This window comes from Haemorhous mexicanus, chromosome 16 (assembly GCF_027477595.1).
Source record: "Haemorhous mexicanus isolate bHaeMex1 chromosome 16, bHaeMex1.pri, whole genome shotgun sequence".
Lineage (NCBI taxonomy): Eukaryota > Metazoa > Chordata > Aves > Passeriformes > Fringillidae > Haemorhous > Haemorhous mexicanus.
Window position 1 is genome coordinate 3,602,140 of NC_082356.1, and position 19,499 is coordinate 3,621,638.

General features: G+C 51.6%; 2 protein-coding genes across 2 annotated transcripts in view; one reads left to right on the forward strand and one right to left on the reverse strand.

Annotated features, from left to right (window-relative positions):
- Window positions 1–19,499, forward strand: part of LOC132334576 (serine/threonine-protein kinase pim-1-like) — a 160,764-nt gene that overhangs the window by 134,050 nt on the left and 7,215 nt on the right. The gene's annotated exons all lie outside the window — the stretch shown is intronic.
- On the reverse strand, window positions 15,692–16,618 carry LOC132334683 (olfactory receptor 14C36-like). Its single transcript, XM_059860774.1, has one exon. It carries the CDS (start codon window positions 16,604–16,606, stop codon window positions 15,692–15,694), a length of 915 nt encoding a protein of 304 aa, XP_059716757.1. The 5' UTR covers window positions 16,607–16,618.

Below are 19,499 nucleotides of genomic sequence, written 5' to 3' on the forward strand. Positions count from 1 at the left end.
TTGGCTTGGAAAAACAGGTGCCTGCTAAAGAAGGCAGGAGCCTCCCCTGAACTGGAGAATGAAAACCCCCCCCAACCATTCTTATTACTATGAATTTTAAATTAAGGGGCTCTCAGGCAAAAAAATATGGGAGCAGGAAATAACAGTTCTTTAATAGGGAAGGAAAAAAAGATAAAAGGATAAAAGAAAACAATGCAATACACTAGAACAACACTGACAGAGTCAGAACCCATCCTGACACCCTGTTGGTCAGGGTGTTGGTAGCAGTCCAATTGGAAAAGTGGCTGCAGTCCTCCTGAAGTGTCAGGTGTGGTTCTGTTGGAGCAGGGGGGGTCCTGTAGAAAAAGGGTGTATTCTTCCTCTGCAGATCCGTGGAAGTAGAAGCAGCTGCTGTTCCTTTTGAGAATCCAGTGGGAAGCTGTTCTGGTGTGTCAGAACCTCCAGATTATATCTGGGTAGCAATGCTTGGCTCCTCCCTCTGGGCAGAGCATTTTACAATGGGAAGTTATAGCTCTTATCAGCCATGCAGTGACATTCAATAGCCTGTTATCAGCACATGTCCTGGGGTGACTGTTATCCCCATTCGTGTGTGTGTAATTTATGCTGGATATTATGTTCTGTGCCTTTAAGACTGTCAGAGTGAAAGTTTTGTTTTGGGCCTCTTATCAGCCACTCGGCGGGACATACAGATAGCACCAGTACATACTGCTGCTTTTTTGCTTTTTGCCCTGCTTTTTGCCTTTGCTCTTGCTTCTGCTTCGCTTCTGCTTTGCTTGCTCTTGCTTTTTTCCTTCTTCTCATTAGTTAATTTAGCTAAACAGTCCAAATTCCTTCCTGGATTGTTTCTCCTCTCCTGTTTGGACCTGCCGAACCTGCTCCGGACTGGGACCTGGGAAACACCGAGAGAGAGTTTGCATCTTGTGGGTGCAGCAGCTGCCCCAGTGCCAGAGGGACAGATAACAGCGACCACCCCCAGGAAAGACTTTCTGAATTTGTCATCTTTTTCAGAGCAGTGAAAGAGCGGTGTCATCCGGTATTGTTCATTTTGGGTGTTGGGGGTGCTGTGCTTGTCAAATAAACAGGTTCTTTCCACTTCTCTCCGAGGAATTCTTCCCGAACTGGTTGTGGGGAGGGGCCGTGTGGGTTTGTTTTTTGGAGAAGCCCTTTTTGGGAATTCTCTCCCAAATTTGCCCTAAACCAGGACAGTGTGTCAGAACCTCCAGACTATATCTGGGTAGCAATGCTTGGCTCCTCCCTCTGGGCGGAGCATCTCACAATGGGATGTTATAGTTCTTATCAGCCTTGCAGTGACATTCAATAGCCTGTTACCAGCACATGTCCCCTGCCAAGGGAGGAGTGATTATGATCACTCAGGGAGAGAGACAGGAAGAATTCCCCACTTGACACCAGACAACTGCCATACAGATGGTAGTAGAATATATCTTGCCTTGCAATCTGGAACAGGTGGGTTTTATGGAAATGAGTAAATTATAATTCACATTTAGTGACTGTATATAAGCAACACACTGGTAGAGTCACGTGTCCATGTAAGGTTAGAAGTTATCCCATGTTGGACCTTAGGCCTGAATAAGTGATGCTTTCTTACACACCAAATTAGTGTTAAGGTGTCTTATTCTGATATTTTGGACATTTGGTGACAGCAGAGGCTCACAGAACCAAGGAGTCAGCTGTGACACTGTGGAACCCCATGGAACCAAAAGTCCATTGTATCAGAGCAAGGCCTCATGGAACCAAGGAGACCATTGCTGACAGTGTGGAAGCTCATGGAGCCATGAGGTCATTGTGACAGTGTGGGGCTGCATGGAACCAATGGTCCATTGGGACACTGCAGAACCTTCTGGAATCAAGGGAATTGTTTTATGCTCTGGAACCTCATGGAACAAAGGATCCATGGTGACACTGCAGTGCTCAGACCATTGGTGACAGTGTGAGAGCTCCTGGAACCAAAAGTCCATTGTGAAACAGCAAGGCCTTCTGGAACCAAGGGTCCGTTGTGGCTCTGCAGGGCTTCCCAGAACCAAGGAGACCATTTGGACACTGTGGGGGCTCATGGAACCACCTGGCACTGTGACACAGCGGGGCCACATGGAGCCAAGGGGCCACTGAGACCCTGAGGAACCTCTTGGAACCAAAGGTCCATTGTTCCACTGTGGGGCCCCATAGAACCAATGGGACCATGGTGACACCGTGGTGCTCCATGGAACCAAGGGGCCATCATGGTTCTGCTTTGCCTCCTGGAGCCAAGGGGCCACTAGGACCCTGCAGGGCCTGGTGGAACTAAGGCAGCCTTGTGACACTGCGGGGCTCTTGGAACCAAGGGTCCATTGGGAGATTGCAGGGCCTGATGGAACCATGGAGACCATTATGGCCCTTCAGAACCCATTAGAACCAAGGGGCCATTGTGACACTGCAGGGCCTCGTGGAATCAAGGGGACCCCAGCGACACTGTGGGGCTCCATGGGACAGAGGGGCCATTGTGACACCATGGAACCAAGGAGACCATTGCTCTGCTATGGGACATGATGGAACCAAGGAGGCCATTGTGACACAGCAAGGCCTCGTGGAACCATGGAGACCATCATGGACCTTCAGAACCCATGGGAGCCAAGGGGCCGTTGTTATACTGCAGGGCCTTGTGGAATCAAGGGGACCCCAGTGACACTGTGGGGTTCCATGGGACAGAGGGGCCATTCTGACACCATGGAACCAAGGTGGCCATTGTGACACAGCAAGGCCTCATGGAACCATGGAGACCATCATGGACCTTCAGAACCCATTGGAACCAAGGGGCCATTGTGACACTGCAGGGCCTTGTGGAATCAAGGGGACCACAGTTACACAGTGACTGTGGCCTAGTGACTGTGGGGCTCCATGACACAAAGGGGACATTCTGACACTGCAGAACCAAGGAGGCCATTGTGACACATGGGGCCTCATGGAACCAAGGGCACCACAGGAACACTGTGGGGCTCCAATAGACCAAGGGGGGATTCTTATAGTGCAGTATCAATGAGACCATTGGGACACTACAGGGCATCATGGAACCACAGGTGACATTGTGACACAGCATAGCTGCATGAAACCATGGAGGCCATTTTCACACTTGGAGGCCTTGTGAAACCAAAGGGCCATTGTGGCACTTTGTGTCCCCATGGAACCAAGGAGTCCATTGTGACACTATGAGGCCCTGTTGGGCCAAAGGGCAATTGTGGCACTGTGTGGCACCAGGGAACCAAGGGACCATTGTGACACTGCAGGGCCCCATGGAACTAAGGATTCATGGATCAATGTGGGACTCATGGAACCAAAGGTCCATTGTGACATTGCAAGGCCTCATGGAACTAAGGGGGGACAATTGTGACGCTGTGGGGCCCCATGGAACCACGGGGCCAGTGTGACACAGCTGGGCCTCATGCAGCCAAGGGGCCACTGTGATCCTGAGAAGCCCAGAAGAACCAAGGTGGCATTTTGACACTCTGCAGCTGTGGAGACCCTGAGAGGCATTCCCTGGGTTAGGGAGACACAAGAAGCTTCCCTCAAAAGCTGTTTGACCCCATTGGCTCCTTCCCCTTGTCCTATGTCCCTCAGCCACTCCCTCCATATTCCCCCCTTGGCCCCCATCTTTGTACTGCCCCGATGGCACTGATCAGCCCCCACCTCTGGAGATACAGGAACCTGGACTCCCCCCAGAAGCCCTGCCTTGTGACCCTGAACATCTCACCGCACGGCTGAATTGAACATCTGTGGATGCCATGCAAAGGCCCTTTTTGCTTCCCTATCCTGGCCTTTATTAGCAGCTATTTCAGCTGCAACAATGGTCCATTATGGCAGTGTGGACCCAAGGAGACCATGGTGACACTATAGGAAATCATGGATCCAAGGGGCCATTGTGACACTGGAGAACTTCATGGAACCCAGGGTCCATTGTGACACAGCAGGGCCTAATTGGAACAAAGGAACCATTGCTGACAGTACAGAAACTCATGGATCCAAGGGGCCGTGGTGACACAGCAGGGCCACAAGGAACCCAGGAGACCAGTGACATTTAGGGACCTCATGGAACCGAGGGTCCGTTATGACACTGCAGAAACAAGGAGACCATTGTTGATGCTATGGAAGCTCATGGAACCAAGCAGCCATTGTGACACTCCAGGGCCTCGTTGAACCAGGCAGAGCATTGTGACACCACAGAACCTCATGGCACTAAGGGTTTATTGGGACACAGCAGGGCCCATGGAGCCAATTGTCCATTGTGACAATGTGGATCCGAGGAGACCATGGCGACACCATGGCAGCTCATGGAGCCATGGTTCCATTGTGACACAGCAAGGCCTTGAGGAACCAAGGAGACCATTGTGACATCATGGAACCTCGTGGAACCAAGGGATACATTGTCACAGTCCAGCACCAAGGAGACCATTGTGACAAGTACAGAACCTCACGGGACCAAGATTCCATTGTTATGCAGTGGGGCTTCATGGAACCAAGGAACCACTGTGACACAGCAGGGACAGATGGAACCAATGGTCCATGGAGATACTGCGGAGCCAAGGAGACCATGGTGATGCTGTGGAACCTCGTGGAACCAAGGGGTCGTTGTGACACTGTGGGGTCCCATGGAACCAAATATTCATGGTGACACAGCAGGGCTGCTTGTGACCAATTGTCCATTGTGACACTGCAGATCCAGAGACCAGGGTGACACTCTGGCAGTTCATGGAACCAAGGGGCTGTTGTGACACACCAAGGCCCTGTGGAACCAAGGAGAGCATTGTGGCACTGCAGAACCAAGGAGGCCACTTTGACAGAACAGAACCCAAGGGAACCAAGGGTCCATTGTTATATAGCAGGGCCTCATGGAACCAAGGGGCCATTGTGAAACTGTGGGGCATAATGGAGTCAAGGACACCACTGATACTGAAATCTGCTGGATACAAACTTCTGAACAGAGTTTTGAGTATTTGAAAGCAGGTATTCTTTATTACAGCATGGTGGTCACTTGGGCCATCCTTCCTCCATTCGGGTGCACTGAGCATTAAATGACCAGAGTTTTTATCACACACACTGATTATGTATCCATTAGTTATCCCCACTTCATTTAAGTTTCTTTGACAAAGTTGCACCCCATATCACAAGCTTTTTATGGGTCTTTGGGGTCTGTATTCAACATCCAGTGTCTTTTTTAGGTGGCTGTTTTTCAATCTCCCTTTTGAGTAAGGGCAGTATTATTGTTTTGCATAACTTCTGTTTTGTCAGCCTTGCCGAGGTGAGCTGGTATCCTGCTTGCATTTTGTGTCACTTCTGTTTGCCAGAGGTACATCCTTAATCAGTTTCTCCAAGGCTGTGCTGTTCTGTTCTGCTGTCCTTGACAAGAGTAAATGTTGTTCTGTTCTCCTGTCCTTGTCTCAGTGCTCATCCCGCATGAGGCGTCTGCAACCCCCCAACCCGTGGGCCTGGGGTGGGCAGGTGTTCCTGGGGAACAGGGATGGGACAGCTGGGCTGGACTGACCCAAGGGATGTTCCATTCCATGTCACACCATGATAAGCAATCAACTGAGATAAGTGGGGGGAGAAGGGGGGATAAGGGAAGTAATTTCTTTTTTGAGATGTTTTTCCTTCAAAACAGCACCTACACATACAGAATCCTCTCCTGCCACAAGGTGGTCAAACATTTTCTGCTGGATTTGCTTTTTTTCTGTTTGTGACCTTATCTTTTTGCAGTTAGTTTTTTTAATGGGGTTTTTGTGTTGTTGAGTGTGGATCTGGCTGTGGGTTTTTTTGATTGGATTTGGTTAGGTTTTTTTTTTTTTTTTGATTGGGTTTGGGTTTTTCCCTTTTGTACTGCCTTTCCTCTGATGCATAAATTTTTTCTGCCCTTTCTTGTGGATTGCTTGGCACCTGATGGCAAGACAAATTTACCCAACCGAGTCATTTTGCCGAATTATGTTTTGCAGTCACCATTAACCAGATGAGTTCAATCAGAGACTCCCTGCAATTTGGCAGCATCCACAAAGGAATTGAAAGTGCATTTCATGCCATTGTAGAGACAATAGAAATATTCCACAGTGGTGGTCAAGGGCTGGTGACTGAGGGCTGTCACCAGGGCATGGCTGCCAAGAGGACTCTGTACCATGGATGACATTTGACCCTCATTGTTCAGCCAAATTCCCACCCACCCCATGTTCCACTCCTTCAGCCCAGCTCTCTCCAGTCTGGCTCTGAGGAGAGCACAGCAGACCGTGTCACAGGCCTGGCTGAAGTCTGGGCACACAACATCCCCTTCTTTTCCCTCCCACAGGGGTTCTGCAGTCCCTGCCCTGTCCTGCCAGTGCCTGGAATGGCTGCAGGAGGATTTGCCACATCCCCTTCCCTGCTGAGCCTGACCAGGCTGTGGCTCTCCCAGTCCCCCTGCCTGCCCTGTTTGCAGACTGGTTCCATGTCTGCCCTTCCCAAGGGCCCAGGACCCTCTGGCATGGCTCTGGCCTTTCCAAGGGGTCTGAGAGAGGTCCCACAGGGACACTGCCCAGCCTTCTCAACATTGCTGACACCAAAGGCCTTTTCCACATCCCTCAGTTCCCGGTCAGTGCCCAGAACACAGCACAGCCCTGTCCAGGTCCTCGGGGTAGTTCAAAAGGGAGGCAGCTCTGATTTCTCCCCACAGACTCTCACTCTATCCAGTGTCTATCTGTGCAGTCCGTGGCTGCCCTGAGCATTTCCCCTAGAGCCTCCCTACTTGGGATATTTCTCTCTATGCAATCCTCACCACAACCCAGCAAAGAATTCAGGTGTTTTCCCAGAGGACGTTACTCTCAGAGTGAAGTGGCCTCAAGGCACTGTTTGTGCCACTGGAATTGTGCCATCCCCGGGTGCTGCTGATGGTGTCTGTGCTCACTGGGGTTCATCTCCCCACACACACACGATGCACTGCTGAGATCTCCTCAGTACAGAGCAGACATGGCCAGCTGGCCTGGTCACTTGGTGTCCCTCTGTGCAGGTACAAACCACCTCCTGCAGGTGGGGAGAGGCCAGTGCTGGCAATGGTGGTTGCAGGGGCCGGTGTGGGACAATTGCCCTGGGGCACCTTCCCAGGCTGTCCCCAGAACAAAGACACAGCCCAGGCCCTGCTCTGCTGCTCCCTCAGGTCCATGCCAGGAGCTCTGGCTGTGCCAGGACACTGCTGTCAGTCCCCCTGCACACTCCCCTCTGCCCCAGGCACTGGGCTTTGCTGTGCCAGGGCATTCCTGGGGCACACTGCTGACAGCAGCTCTGGAGGAGAGCAAAGCCTCCCTGCCCTGCCTCAGGAGATGCCCTTGGCTGATGGAGCTGCTGTGCTGGAGCCCAGCTGTGTCCCAGCAGTGCCCATGGCCTGTCCCTGCCTGTGGCCACAGCAGGGACACGCAGCAGGACAGTGACCAAGCTGCCAGAGCACTCCGGCCTTACAGCCACAGCAGGGATGGGAAGGAGAGGCTGGAGTTGGGCAGGGCAGATGTGGGAAGAGCCAGGGCCATTGTCCCTGTCTGTGCTGCTGTGCTGGGAGTCTCTTCCCTCCACCTCTGCTCACAGGCACTGCCCCTGCAGGGACAGAGAAGGGCTCAGGAAGTATCCTGGACACACAGGTCAGGGTAACCACTTGTTTTTATTTAAATGCCAAGGGAAAAAGCCTCTTGCAAGTCTTTGTATGTGGAGAGTTTTGTGCAGGGCTGGCTTGAAGAGAAGGGCCATGGTCAGGCTGACTTGATTGTGCTAAGAGATATTTAGGCCAAGGGTAGCTCCAAGGGCAAAGTTTCCCTTGAGAACAAAGAAGCTTTATAAGAATGTGCAAAAAGAGATGCGAACGTGGAACAGAAATTGTTGCTTAACTACAGGAATGTAGAAGTTGTTAGTGATAACTCGCAATGACGAAAAATGCAGCCTAACCAATAAGGAGCTATGATTTTGCAATATGCATGAGCTGATTAACTAGTGTATTTAATCATGAGAATAATGATAATAAATTGAGACTTGCTGATGACCACCTGGTGTCCGCGTCTCCCTTCTCCGACAAATGGTTGACCCCGACGTGCCTCTGTCGCTTTTAAAAAGAAAACAGGGGAGAACGTGCCACGGTCGGTGAAGTAGCGTTGGGGCCCGACGCAACCGGGTCGGTGTCAAACGACGTAAGGAAGACACCCTCAGGAGCTACAGCGGTGGTCCTGGGCCATACGTGCTGCCGAAGCCGGAGAGTTGCAACAGCGCTGACGATACAATGGACAGGCAAGCAGCATATGATTTATTTATTCACCACTTAGATAGGAGGGGGGTAAAAGAAATAGATTTAAAAAAGGAACTCCCGGGGCTGTTAGCTTGGGGATATGCGAAAGGTTGTTTTTTAAATCCGCACACGGTGCATGAGCTTACAGAATGGCGTAAGTTAGGAGATGTATTGTGGGACGCAGTTTTGGAGGACGATAAGACGGCAAAAAAGCTAGGGAAGGTCTGGAGAGTAGTGCATAATACACTGTTGAAGCAAGAATCAGAAAAGAGGGCGGCTAGGGAGGCAGTTGAGGCACATAAACGGAATGCTCAGTATGGGTCAGACAGTGAACCTCGAGCACCTGGCATTTCGCAAGTCGTGATACCTCTCCCTGGGGGGCCCGAGAAATGTCCGGATTTGAGCGGCTTGCAGCCCTCTGCGCCTCCCGCGAGTGAGGCTTTGTTACAGCCCATAAATACCTCAGGGCGCGACATTCCAAAAGCAACCCCCTCGGAGCCAGAACCTGTCCCTGGGGCGCTTAGCGACCTGTGGGGGGAGATGGCTCGGCAGCGGAGGGAGGCATGGAATACCCTGGCTAAGCACGGGCTGGAAACGGGAGAGGAGGCGGAGGTAGATGCAGCAAAAGAATGGGCATTTCCCGTGGTGTACACTCAGGGGGTGGACCAACAGGGACAGCCGGTGCAATTGGGAACGTACTCACCCTTGGATTGGAAATTGTTGGCTCAGTTGCAGCAGACAGTTAGTCAGTTTGGATTTAAGAGTGAGCCCGCTAAGCAAATGCTCGACTATTTGTTTGATACACAGTTGCTGCTTCCCAATGACTTGCGGAGCATTGTGAAGTTGATATTTACACAACATCAGCAGCTGTTATTTAATGCACACTGGCACGGACGTGTTAATGAAGCCTTAGCGGTACAGAGGGGACCAGGAGACCCGTTACAGGGAGTTACGCTGGAGGAATTAATGGGGGTTGGGCACTATCGAAGGACCGAAGCCCAAATGATAATGGGTCCAGATAAGGTTAGAGAAGCGATGAGGTTGGTGCGGCTCGCTATGGAACAAGTGAAGGATAGCTCAGGAATACCTATGTATATGGGAATTAAGCAGGGACGCGAGGAATCATTTGGAAGTTTTATAGACAAAGCTGCTGCAGCTATTGAGAGAGCAGGGGTGCCAGAGTATATGCGCGGGGCATTACTTAAACAGTGTGCTTTGCAAAATAGCAATGAGTCCACTAAAAAGGTGTTAGCGACTTTGGGTGCCAACTGGACCATAGAGGAAGCTTTAGAGAGGATGGCTTTGCAACCGACGGGCTCGCAGGCTTTTTTAGTTAGTGTTATTAAGGAACTAGGACTAGGGTTGCAGAAACAGGCAGAATCCACACAATCACAAGTGCTTGCAGCTCTTGCTCCTCTCTGTGCTTCCACCGTGGCTCCAGCAACATCCGAATGGCAGCCGCGCCCAGACACAAGTCGCTGCCGTGACATCAGCGTCACCTCCTGTCTTCAACCAGCAACAACAGGGAGCTTGGGACTCGACTTGGCAGCAGCAGTAAAAGTCACCCTGATGACGACACAGCCCACTAAAATCCCCACTGGAATATATGGCCCTATAAAAATTGAAGGACAACCTTATGGAGGACTGTTGCTGGGACGGTCTTCGGTTTCTATAATGGGACTGTTTGTGTTACCCGGTGTGATTGATGCGGATTATCAAGGACAAATACAAATTATGGCTTACACTCCCTTTCCACCGCTAACGATTGAGGCAGGACAACGCATTGCACAATTTATACCACTTCCACAGCTTAATAGGGGAGTGCAACCATTGCAACAGACCCCTCGCGGTAACCAAGGTTTTGGATCCTCTGGTTTAGCAATGCTCACAATGGACTTGCACAGCAGACCCAAAAAGAAGGTGAAAATAACTTATGCAGGAAATACAATTGAACTTTGGGGTCTGTTAGATACAGGAGCGGACACCAGCACTATCTCTCCCGATAAATGGCCTAAGGATTGGCCCACTAAGGATACAACGGATACAGTTACAGGAATAGGAGGATTTACCCTAGCCCGAAAAACACCTCCATTGACGGTGACGATAGAGGACCAACAATTGGTCACAGTTTTGTCAATAGTCACCTTGCCACCCACAGTACACTGTTTAATTGGGAGAGACGTGTTAGCACAACTTGGGGTTGTATTATCAAATGAGCACCCTTTGGGGTAATTGCCATTGCTTGGACTTTCCCAATTCCACTTACATGGACTACAAATACCCCTGTAATGGTTAAGCAATGGCCTTTAAAAAGGGAAATATCGCCTGTTACACGACCTTCGAGCGGTTAATGAACAGATGGAGGCCATGGGGGCGCTACAACCTGGGCTTCCCAATCCCGCCATGCTTCCGCAAGATTGGCCATTATTAATTATTGACTTAAAGGATTGCTTTTTTACCATTGAATTGCACCCCCAAGATACTAAGAGATTTGCATTTACCCTGCCAGCCATTAATAGGGGTAGAACTGTGGGACAGACCAACAACTATCATTGCCTCATTATTGACACCAGGGGTAACTGCAGCACATGCCATCACACAATTGAAAAAATTGGCCTGTTGGACAGGAAAACAAATTAATATTACCTCTGAAATATTGGGTGAACTGGTGACTGATGTCGACAATGTGAGACATCAGCTACTACAAAATCGTGCCGCAATAGATTTTTTGCTTTTGGCCCATGGACACGGGTGCGAGGATTTTGAGGGCATGTGTTGCCTTAACTTATCCAGTCATTCAGAGTCAATTCATAAAAAGTTACAACTGTTGCACGACAACATGAAGAAACTTACTGTTAATTCAAATCCTTTTGACGCTTGGCTGAGCTCTTTGGGAATTGCTGGCTGGCTTAAGAGCTTAATTATGATGTTTGCAGGACCTTTGCTTATTATAATATGTATTTTGCTTTTTGGGCCTTGTATATTGCAGTGTATATTAGCACGGATTAGAGCATTTACAGACAGCCTTTTTGAAAAACATGCAACCCTTCTTGCCCAAAAAGAAAACGGGGGAAGTGTGGAGAGTTTTGTGCAGGGCTGGCTTGAAGAGAAGGGCCATGGTCAGGCTGACTTGATTGTGCTAAGAGATATTTAGGCCAAGGGTAGCTCCAAGGGCAAAGTTTCCCTTGAGAACAAAGAAGCTTTATAAGAATGTGCAAAAAGAGATGCGAACGTGGAACAGAAATTGTTGCTTAACTACAGGAATGTAGAAGTTGTTAGTGATAACTCGCAATGACGAAAAATGCAGCCTAACCAATAAGGAGCTATGATTTTGCAATATGCATGAGCTGATTAACTAGTGTATTTAATCATGAGAATAATGATAATAAATTGAGACTTGCTGATGACCACCTGGTGTCCGCGTCTCCCTTCTCCGACATTTGTATTTCAAAAGAAAGGTAGATATTAATGTAGAAATGCTAAGAGAAATACTACAGCATTTTGTAAAAAACACAACAATGGACTTCTCTTGTGGAATTGCAAGGCCCCATGGAATCATGGAGACCATGGTGACACTGTGTGGCCCCATGGAACCAAAGGGCCACCGTGACCCTGCAGGGCCTCATGGAAGCACAGGGCCATTGCGACACTGCAGAAGCAAGGAGAACATTGTGACGCTGCAGGGCCTTGTGGAACCAAGGGGATATGGAACAGATCTGGCTGGTTTGGCCTCCCAGAGCCCACCTGACAGGTCCAGCTGATCCTGGCATGCTGATGGCTGCCTCTCATCAGCCCCTGGAGCACTGGGGCTCTGTGCTTTCCCTCCGATGGAAAAAGAACTATCCATCTTTTCATTTGCGCACGGCCAAATTTGATACTCCCCCTGAAAAATTCCCTATATGCAAGGGTTTCTCCCAGACAAAAGCTGCCAGGACAGAGAGCTCCGGCTGGCCTTGGCCTCTGGTGGTCACCTCTTATCTCAAGGCAGTCCTGAGGAAAGTGTTTGCACAGGTTTGACTACTGGAACATCAATGAGTCTCTCATCCTCTGAAAAACTCAGATGCTCTTCTGATCATATGTGTCTTTTTTCCTCATTGTGTATTATGCTTGAAATAATATTTTCAGCTACATAGCATTATTTTCCTCACTCTACCAGAGTTATCTGTCACAAAACACCTCCTCTACATATGGATCCAGGTCACCTGTATGAGCAAAAACAAGAAAGAATGCAGCAGGAATGATTTGTCTCTGCTCCCATCTGTCCCATCTCCTCTGGAGCTGGAGGTGCAGCCCCAGCACTTGGCAGGGCTCAAGGGCTCACAGGCTCAGCTCCCACACAGAGAACTTGCAGACCCTGGGCTGCTCTTCTTGGCCCCTGCACGCTCAGCCAGGCTGAGATGGACACTGATGGTTTCTGGGCCAGGCTCTCAGAGCCCAGCCCAGCTCCCTGCAAGCTCTCCCAGCTGCCCTGAGCTCTGGGCAGCACCAAGGGCCTCTCCCCAGCCCAGCCCAGCCGGCTCTGGCCCCACAGCTCTGCTCAGGCCAGGCTGCTCTGGGCACTGCCCCACGGCCTCAGCCCCTGGCAAGGGCACAGCAGCAGCTGCAGCTCCCACAGGACTCAGCCCCACCATGGGGGAACGTGCCTGGCCAAGGCAAAGGAGGCTCCCTGGGTGCCCTGCTCTCCTCTGCAGGAGATCCTGAGAGCTCTGCAGCCCCTGCTGCCATCCCACCTGCCCAGGGCAGCACAAGAGCCCCTGCCTTGGGGCCCTCCAGAGCTGCTCCTGCTCCAGGCCCAGGGCCCATCCCAGAGCTGGGGCATCTACAAAGCTGTGCCCATTTCTATTGATTCCTGCTCTGATGGGGATGGATCCTCAGTACCTTGGAGGTTGGTGATGAATTTTAGTTTTCCAGAGGCCTCTTCTTTCTTCAGCTCTTCACTTGAGAAATTCAGTGAGAAAGGCTCATTCCCATTTGTTCAAAACACCCAAAGAAGACAAGCCCATGGGAAGAATTCAAGTCTTCAATTCTTCTGTGGTTAATTAGAAAGATTTCAGAAATGTATGCAAATGAACATATTAGATTGAAAACAATAAAGAGAGAATTATTTTGTGCTGTTTAGATCAGTTTAGTTTTCTTTTTTTATATAGCTATCAGCAATCCCCAGTTCATATTGACCCCTAGCACCTCCTAATGCATTCTGAACAGATATGAAAATCAAGACCCTTCGTGGCTGACAATCAATCAGACTTTGTCCCTACCCCCACCCTACCATTTCCCCCATCCAACCCCTGGAACTCCTATGGATCAGGAATGGTGTGGCCAGCAGGAGCAGGGCAGTGATTCTTCCCCTGCACTCGGCACTGGTGAGGCCACACCTCGAGTGCTGTGTCCAGTTCTGGGCCCCCAATTAGGAAGGCCATGGAGCGGCTGGAGCATGTCCAGAGAAGGGCAACAAGGCTGGGGAGGGATCTAGAATACAAGTCTTGTGAGAAGCAGCTGAGGGAGTGGGGTTGTTTGTCCTGGAGAAGAGGAGGCTCAGGGGAGACCTCATCACTCTCTACAACTCCCTGACAGGAGGGTGCAGCCAGGGGGGGTTGGGCTCTTCTCCCAGGGAACAGTGACAGGACAAGAGGACACAGCCTTAAGCTGTGCCATGGGAGGTTTAGGCTGGACATTAGGAACAGGTTATTCACAGAAAGGGTGAATGGGCAGAAGAATGGGCTGCCCGGGGAGATGGTGGAGTCACCGTCCCTGGAGGTGTTTAAGCAAAGACTGGATGTGGCACTCGGTGCCATGGTTGGGGTGACAAGGAGGTTTTGGGGCACAGGTTGGACGTGGTGATTTCCAAGGTCTTTTCCAACCTGGTTAATTCTGTGATTCTGTGATGATTGTAACACTGCAGGGCCCTGGGGAAGCAAGGGGCCACTGTGACACTGCAGGGCCCCATGGAACTAAGAGGATCACAGTGACACTGTGTGCTGAAGGCACCATAGAACCAAGGCCCCATTGTGACACTGTGGGGCTGGATGGAAGCGAGGAGTCCAGTGTGACACTCTGGATCCTCGCGGAACCATGGAAGTCACTGTGACACTGGAGGGCCTTGTTGATCCAAGGGGCCATTGTGGCACTCCGGAACCAAGGAGAGCCTTGTGAGACCCTGGGGCCCAACAGAACCAAGGGACCATTGTGACACTGCAGGGACTTGTGGAACTAAGGAAACAATTGTGACACTCTGGTGCCCCATGGAACCAAGGGTCTCTTGTGACACTGCAGGATCTTGTGTAAGCAGGGTGACACTGCACCACCAGGGAATCCATTGGGGCACTCTGGGGCCCCATGGAACCAAGGGACCACTGAGACACTGTGTGACCTTGTGGAACCATGGAGACCAGTGTGACACTGCAGGACCTTGTGAAATGATGGAGCCATTGTGACACTGCAGGGCCCCATGGAAATAAGGGGCCAGTGTTGCTCTGCAGGGACTCATGGAATGAAGGAAACATGTTTGATACCGTGGTGCCCCTTGTGACTGAGAGGCCCCTGTGACACCTTGGAACCAAGGAGAGCATTGTTGTACTGTGAGACCTCATGGGACCAAGGGACAGTGTGACACTGCAGGGCTCAAGGATCCCAGGGACTTTGTGACACCAAAGGGGTCTCATGGAACAAAGGAGCCGTTGTAACTCTATGCAGCCTCCTGGAATAATGGAGACCATTGTGACACTGTAGGGCCTCACAGAACTGTGGTGACCAAGTTGGCTGCAAGTGTGATTCTGCTGGAGGGTAGGAGGGCTCTGCAGAGGGACCTGGACAGGCTGCATCCAGGGCCAAATCCAATGAGGTCAGGTTTAACAAGACCAAGTGCTGGGTCCTGCACTTTGGCCACAACAACCCCTGCAGTGCCACAGGCTGGGGACAGCAGGCTGGACAGTGGCCAGGCAGAAAGGGACCTGGGGGCACTGATGGACAGCAGGCTGGACATGAGGCAGCAGTGTGCCCAGGTGGGCAAGAAGGCCCATGGCTCCAGGCCTGGATCAGGAATGGTGTGGCCAGCAGGAGCAGAGCAGCTGTGCAACCCCTGATCTGTCCCCAGCTCTGCACACAGACGTTGCTGCTGCAGCTCCAGAGAAGGGAACAAAAGGAGCATCTCCAGTGAAAACTTTGCCTGGAGATCCTTTAGTTTGTTTAAAGACATTGAGAGCAGAGCTCCTCCTTGACACAGTCTGGGACTATACTAAAGGTGGACAGAAACAAAATGACAAATGGAAGAAACAGTGGCATTTCTTTGTGGACAATATTAAAAACCTACAACAAAGGTAAAAAAAACCACCACAACCAAAAAAATAAGAACTATCAAAGATAACCCAAATTACAAGTGACTTGCAGAGACTGGCCAGCAGTTTAATGTTCCTGAAATCGTCAAATCATCAGTCTCCACACTGCAGCCCTGAGCTCCTGAATCCTCAGGCTGTAGATGAGGGGGTTCAGGGCTGGAGGCACCACTGCGTAAAGAAATGACACCAACAGATCCAGGGCAGGGGAGGAGATGGAGGGGGGCTTCAGGTAGGCAAAGGCTGCAGTGCTGAGGAACAGGGAGACCACGGCCAGGTGAGGGAGGCAGGTGGAAAAGGCTTTGTGCCGTCCCTGCTCAGAGGGGATCCTCAGCACAGTCCTGAAGATCTGCACATAGGAGAAAACAATGAAGACAAAACAGCCAAATGCTAAAGAGGTAGTGAAAACAGAAACTCCAAGTTCCCTGAGGTAGGATTTGGAGCAGGAGAGCTTGAGGATGTGTGGGATTTCACAGAAGAACTGGCCCAGGGCATTGCCCTGGCACAGGGGCAGGGAAAATGTATTGGCTGTGTGCAGCAGAGCATTGAGAAAGGCACTGGCCCAGGCAGCTGCTGCCATGTGGGCACAAGCTCTGCTGCCCAGGAGGGTCCCGTAGTGCAGGGGTTTGCAGATGGACACATAGCGGTCGTAGCACATGATGGTCAGCAGGGAAAATTCTGCTGAAATGAAAAAGACAAAGAGAAATAGCTGTGCAGCACATCCTGAGTAGGAGATGGTCCTGGTGTCCCAGAGGGAATTGTGCATGGCTTTGGGGACAGTGGTGCAGATGGAGCCCAGGTCGCTGAGGGCCAGGTTGAGCAGGAAGAAGAACATGGGCGTGTGCAGGTGGTGGCCGCAGGCTACGGCGCTGATGATGAGGCCGTTGCCCAGGAGGGCAGCCAGGGAGATGCCCAGCAAGAGGCAGAAGTGCAGGAGCTGCAGCTGCCACGTGTCTGCCAGTGCCAGCAGGAGGAAGTGGCTGATGGAGCTGCTGTTGGACATTTCTTCACTCTGGGCATTGTGAGCTGCTCACAGACAACACTGACAAATTGGACAAAGTACCTTGAGTTAATCCTATATTGTTTTCTTACACAATCACTCAAAATTGCTTCTCTTCCTTTCCCTTTAATTTCATTTTCCTTTTTTTTTTTTTTTTTTTTTTTTGAGTTTAGGTTTGGGCTCCTAAGTAACTGTCTGTTTTTTAGAGGGGACAGAAGTCCGGTTGTTAGCATTGCTCTCAGCCTGAACACTGGGGACGCCAGAGGAAAACAGGGCTCCCACAGCAGCCAGACCTGCTGTTCCCACACAGGTGCCCTTTGCTCATTTCACCTCCATCGAGTACATGATGAACAAATTTAAAACTACACTTAAACGAATGTGGCCTTTTTAAAGACTCCAGTTTACAAATCAATCTCTCCAAACTCTTCGCTCTTTGCCTGTGCAGCTGGACATGGAGGGATGCCAAGCATTGGTCTGGCTCTCTGCTGCCTGGAGTTGTGCCTACTGGGAGCTGTTTCTCTCTATCCAAGCCTTGTCCCTGCCAGTGCTGCCAGAGCCCAGCCCAGCCCCGGGAGCTCAGCTCTGCCCTGCAGACCCCTCCCAGCACAGGGCACTGCCCAGGGCCATCTCCCTGGCAGCAGGGCCTTAAAGGCAGGGAAGGCAAACAGAGATGCTGCAAGCCAAGGTGCTGCTGCTGCTGTCTGTAGGGAGAGGAGTCTGAGGAGGCACTTTCTGAGGGAAATCTGGGGCACATCTGCTGATGCCCAGGGTGACAGTGCAGGAGTCTCAGTGACACAGCCAAAGCTGACAGCCCCTTTTCCTTCCCTTTAGGAGAAAGCTGAGAGCAGCCCTGGCCATGCAGCACCATCTCCACAGCAGGAGGAATCTGCCCTGATGGGGGTCGCTCCTTCCACCTCCAACTTCTCCCCTGCACCATCCATGGGGAGGTGCCAGGCAGGCTGAGAGCTGCCCCTGGCAGGTGGCACATGCCCAGGGCTGGCCAAGAGCCCTGAGGGCTGCAGGACCTGCTCTGCAGGACAGCCCTGGGCAGCCCTGGCTGCAGCCCCAGCTTCACCCCCTGCAGCCGTCCCTGGCAGCAGGAGCCATCCTGCCCGGTCCCTCTGACAGTGCCCAGGGCAGCCCTGCTCTGCAGCACATCCTCCCCCAAAGCAGAAACAGCACCAGAGCCATCCTTACAGTCACATCAGTCCTGTCCTGGGTCAGCTTCAGGAGATCCCTGCAGCCAGAGACTGACTGTGTCAGAAGTAGTGAAGATGTCTCCAAGAATGAGCTCAGAATTGTCCTTCCAGCTGCTTTGAGCCTCTGTCTGCTTCACTGCTCTCAGGTACCTGCAGGCAGTGCCCTCAGCCCTGCTGGGCTGGGAGAGGAGCTGCTCCTCAGGAGAAATGTCGTTTTGAGCTCTTCTTGGTTTCCAAGACCTTCTTCTGTGCCAGGAGACTGGCCCAGCTCAGCAGCACAGACACAGCACAAGGACGTTAATGACCCTCTCAGGGCTTTTCTATTGTTTACATCAGACTCAGTCTCTGAGAGAGTCTTCAAAAAACTTCTCAACAACTCAAAGTTAAATTTAAACTCCAAAGTTTCGTGAAGTTTAATAGGTCCCTCTGAGAACGTGTCCCCAGGTTCCAGGTAGAGCAGAACACTGGAGGCAGTGATGCCAGCTGGGGACAAACAAGGCCAAGGTGTCTCTGGTGCTGAGCAAAGCTGGATGTGTTTCAGGAATGCAAAGGGCCAAGGCCTGAGCCCCAGCCCCTGGCCAGGCAGATCCTGTCCCTCCCTCCTTGCTCAGGGCTCTTCCCGGGATGGGCACTGGCATGTGGGGATGTGCAGTGCCAAGGGCAGGAGCATGGGGCGGCCCCTGCCAGGCTGCTGAGCAGGGACAAGGAGGCCATGAGGCCCCAGGCCTGCAAGGGTCACTTGTCTCCTGCTCCTGGCTCAGGCCCAGGCCCAGCAGCCATGGCCAAAGTGCTGCCCAAGTTGGCTCTGTCAGGGCCTGGCAGCTGCTGCCCATGCCTGTGCCCTGTGCAGCCCAGGCTGTGCTACGGTGTCCCTGCCCTGCGCCTCTGTCCCTGCAGGCTGTGCTCATCCCCCGGCTGCCCCACCTGGCTGGCCCCTTCCTTTGCTGACAGCTCTGCCTCCTGCCTGCCTCTGCCTGCCCACACAAAGCCTTGGGCTGACCCAGGCTCCTTCTGGGGGATGTGTTGCACCACAGCCCTGCCTGGGAGGGAAATTCCTTTCTCTTTGTTCCTAATCTGGGCTTCCCCAGCTGCTCTTAGCTTTGATTTTTTTCTTTCTCTGGCTCTTCTCTACTACATCAAAAGGATCCACCATCTCTGAATCCACCCTTCAGTCCCTCCCAGGGCTCTCCCCATCTGTCCTCAGTCCCCACCCCACTGAGCACAGAGCTCCTTTGTCCCTATACTGACCCAGTCACCAGAGGCCAAGGCCAGCCAGACCTGTCTGTCCTTGCAGCTTTTGTCTAAAAGCAGCCCTTGGATATTTGGGGAGTTTTGGAGGTGGAATTCCATTTCAGCCATGAGTGCCTGCACCAGAATGATAGCTCTTCTGCACACGAAGGAAAGGACAGAGCCCCAGTGTTTCAAAGGAAGATTAGAGGCAGCCCCAAGGAGGCCAAGGCCAGCCAGACCTGTTTGTCTCGGCAGCTTTTGTCTGGGAGCAATCCTTGGATAGATGGAGTTTGGAGGCCAAATCTCAGTTTTCTCCATGGGCACCTGGACAAGAAGGACAGTTCTTTTCCTTAGGAAGGAAAGTAGAGAGCCCCAGTGTTTCACAGGCAGAAGAGAGCTGGCCCTCAGGAAGCCAAAGGAACCTAGACAGTCCTGGCAAGTTTGGTCTGAGAGTTAGCCTTGGATAT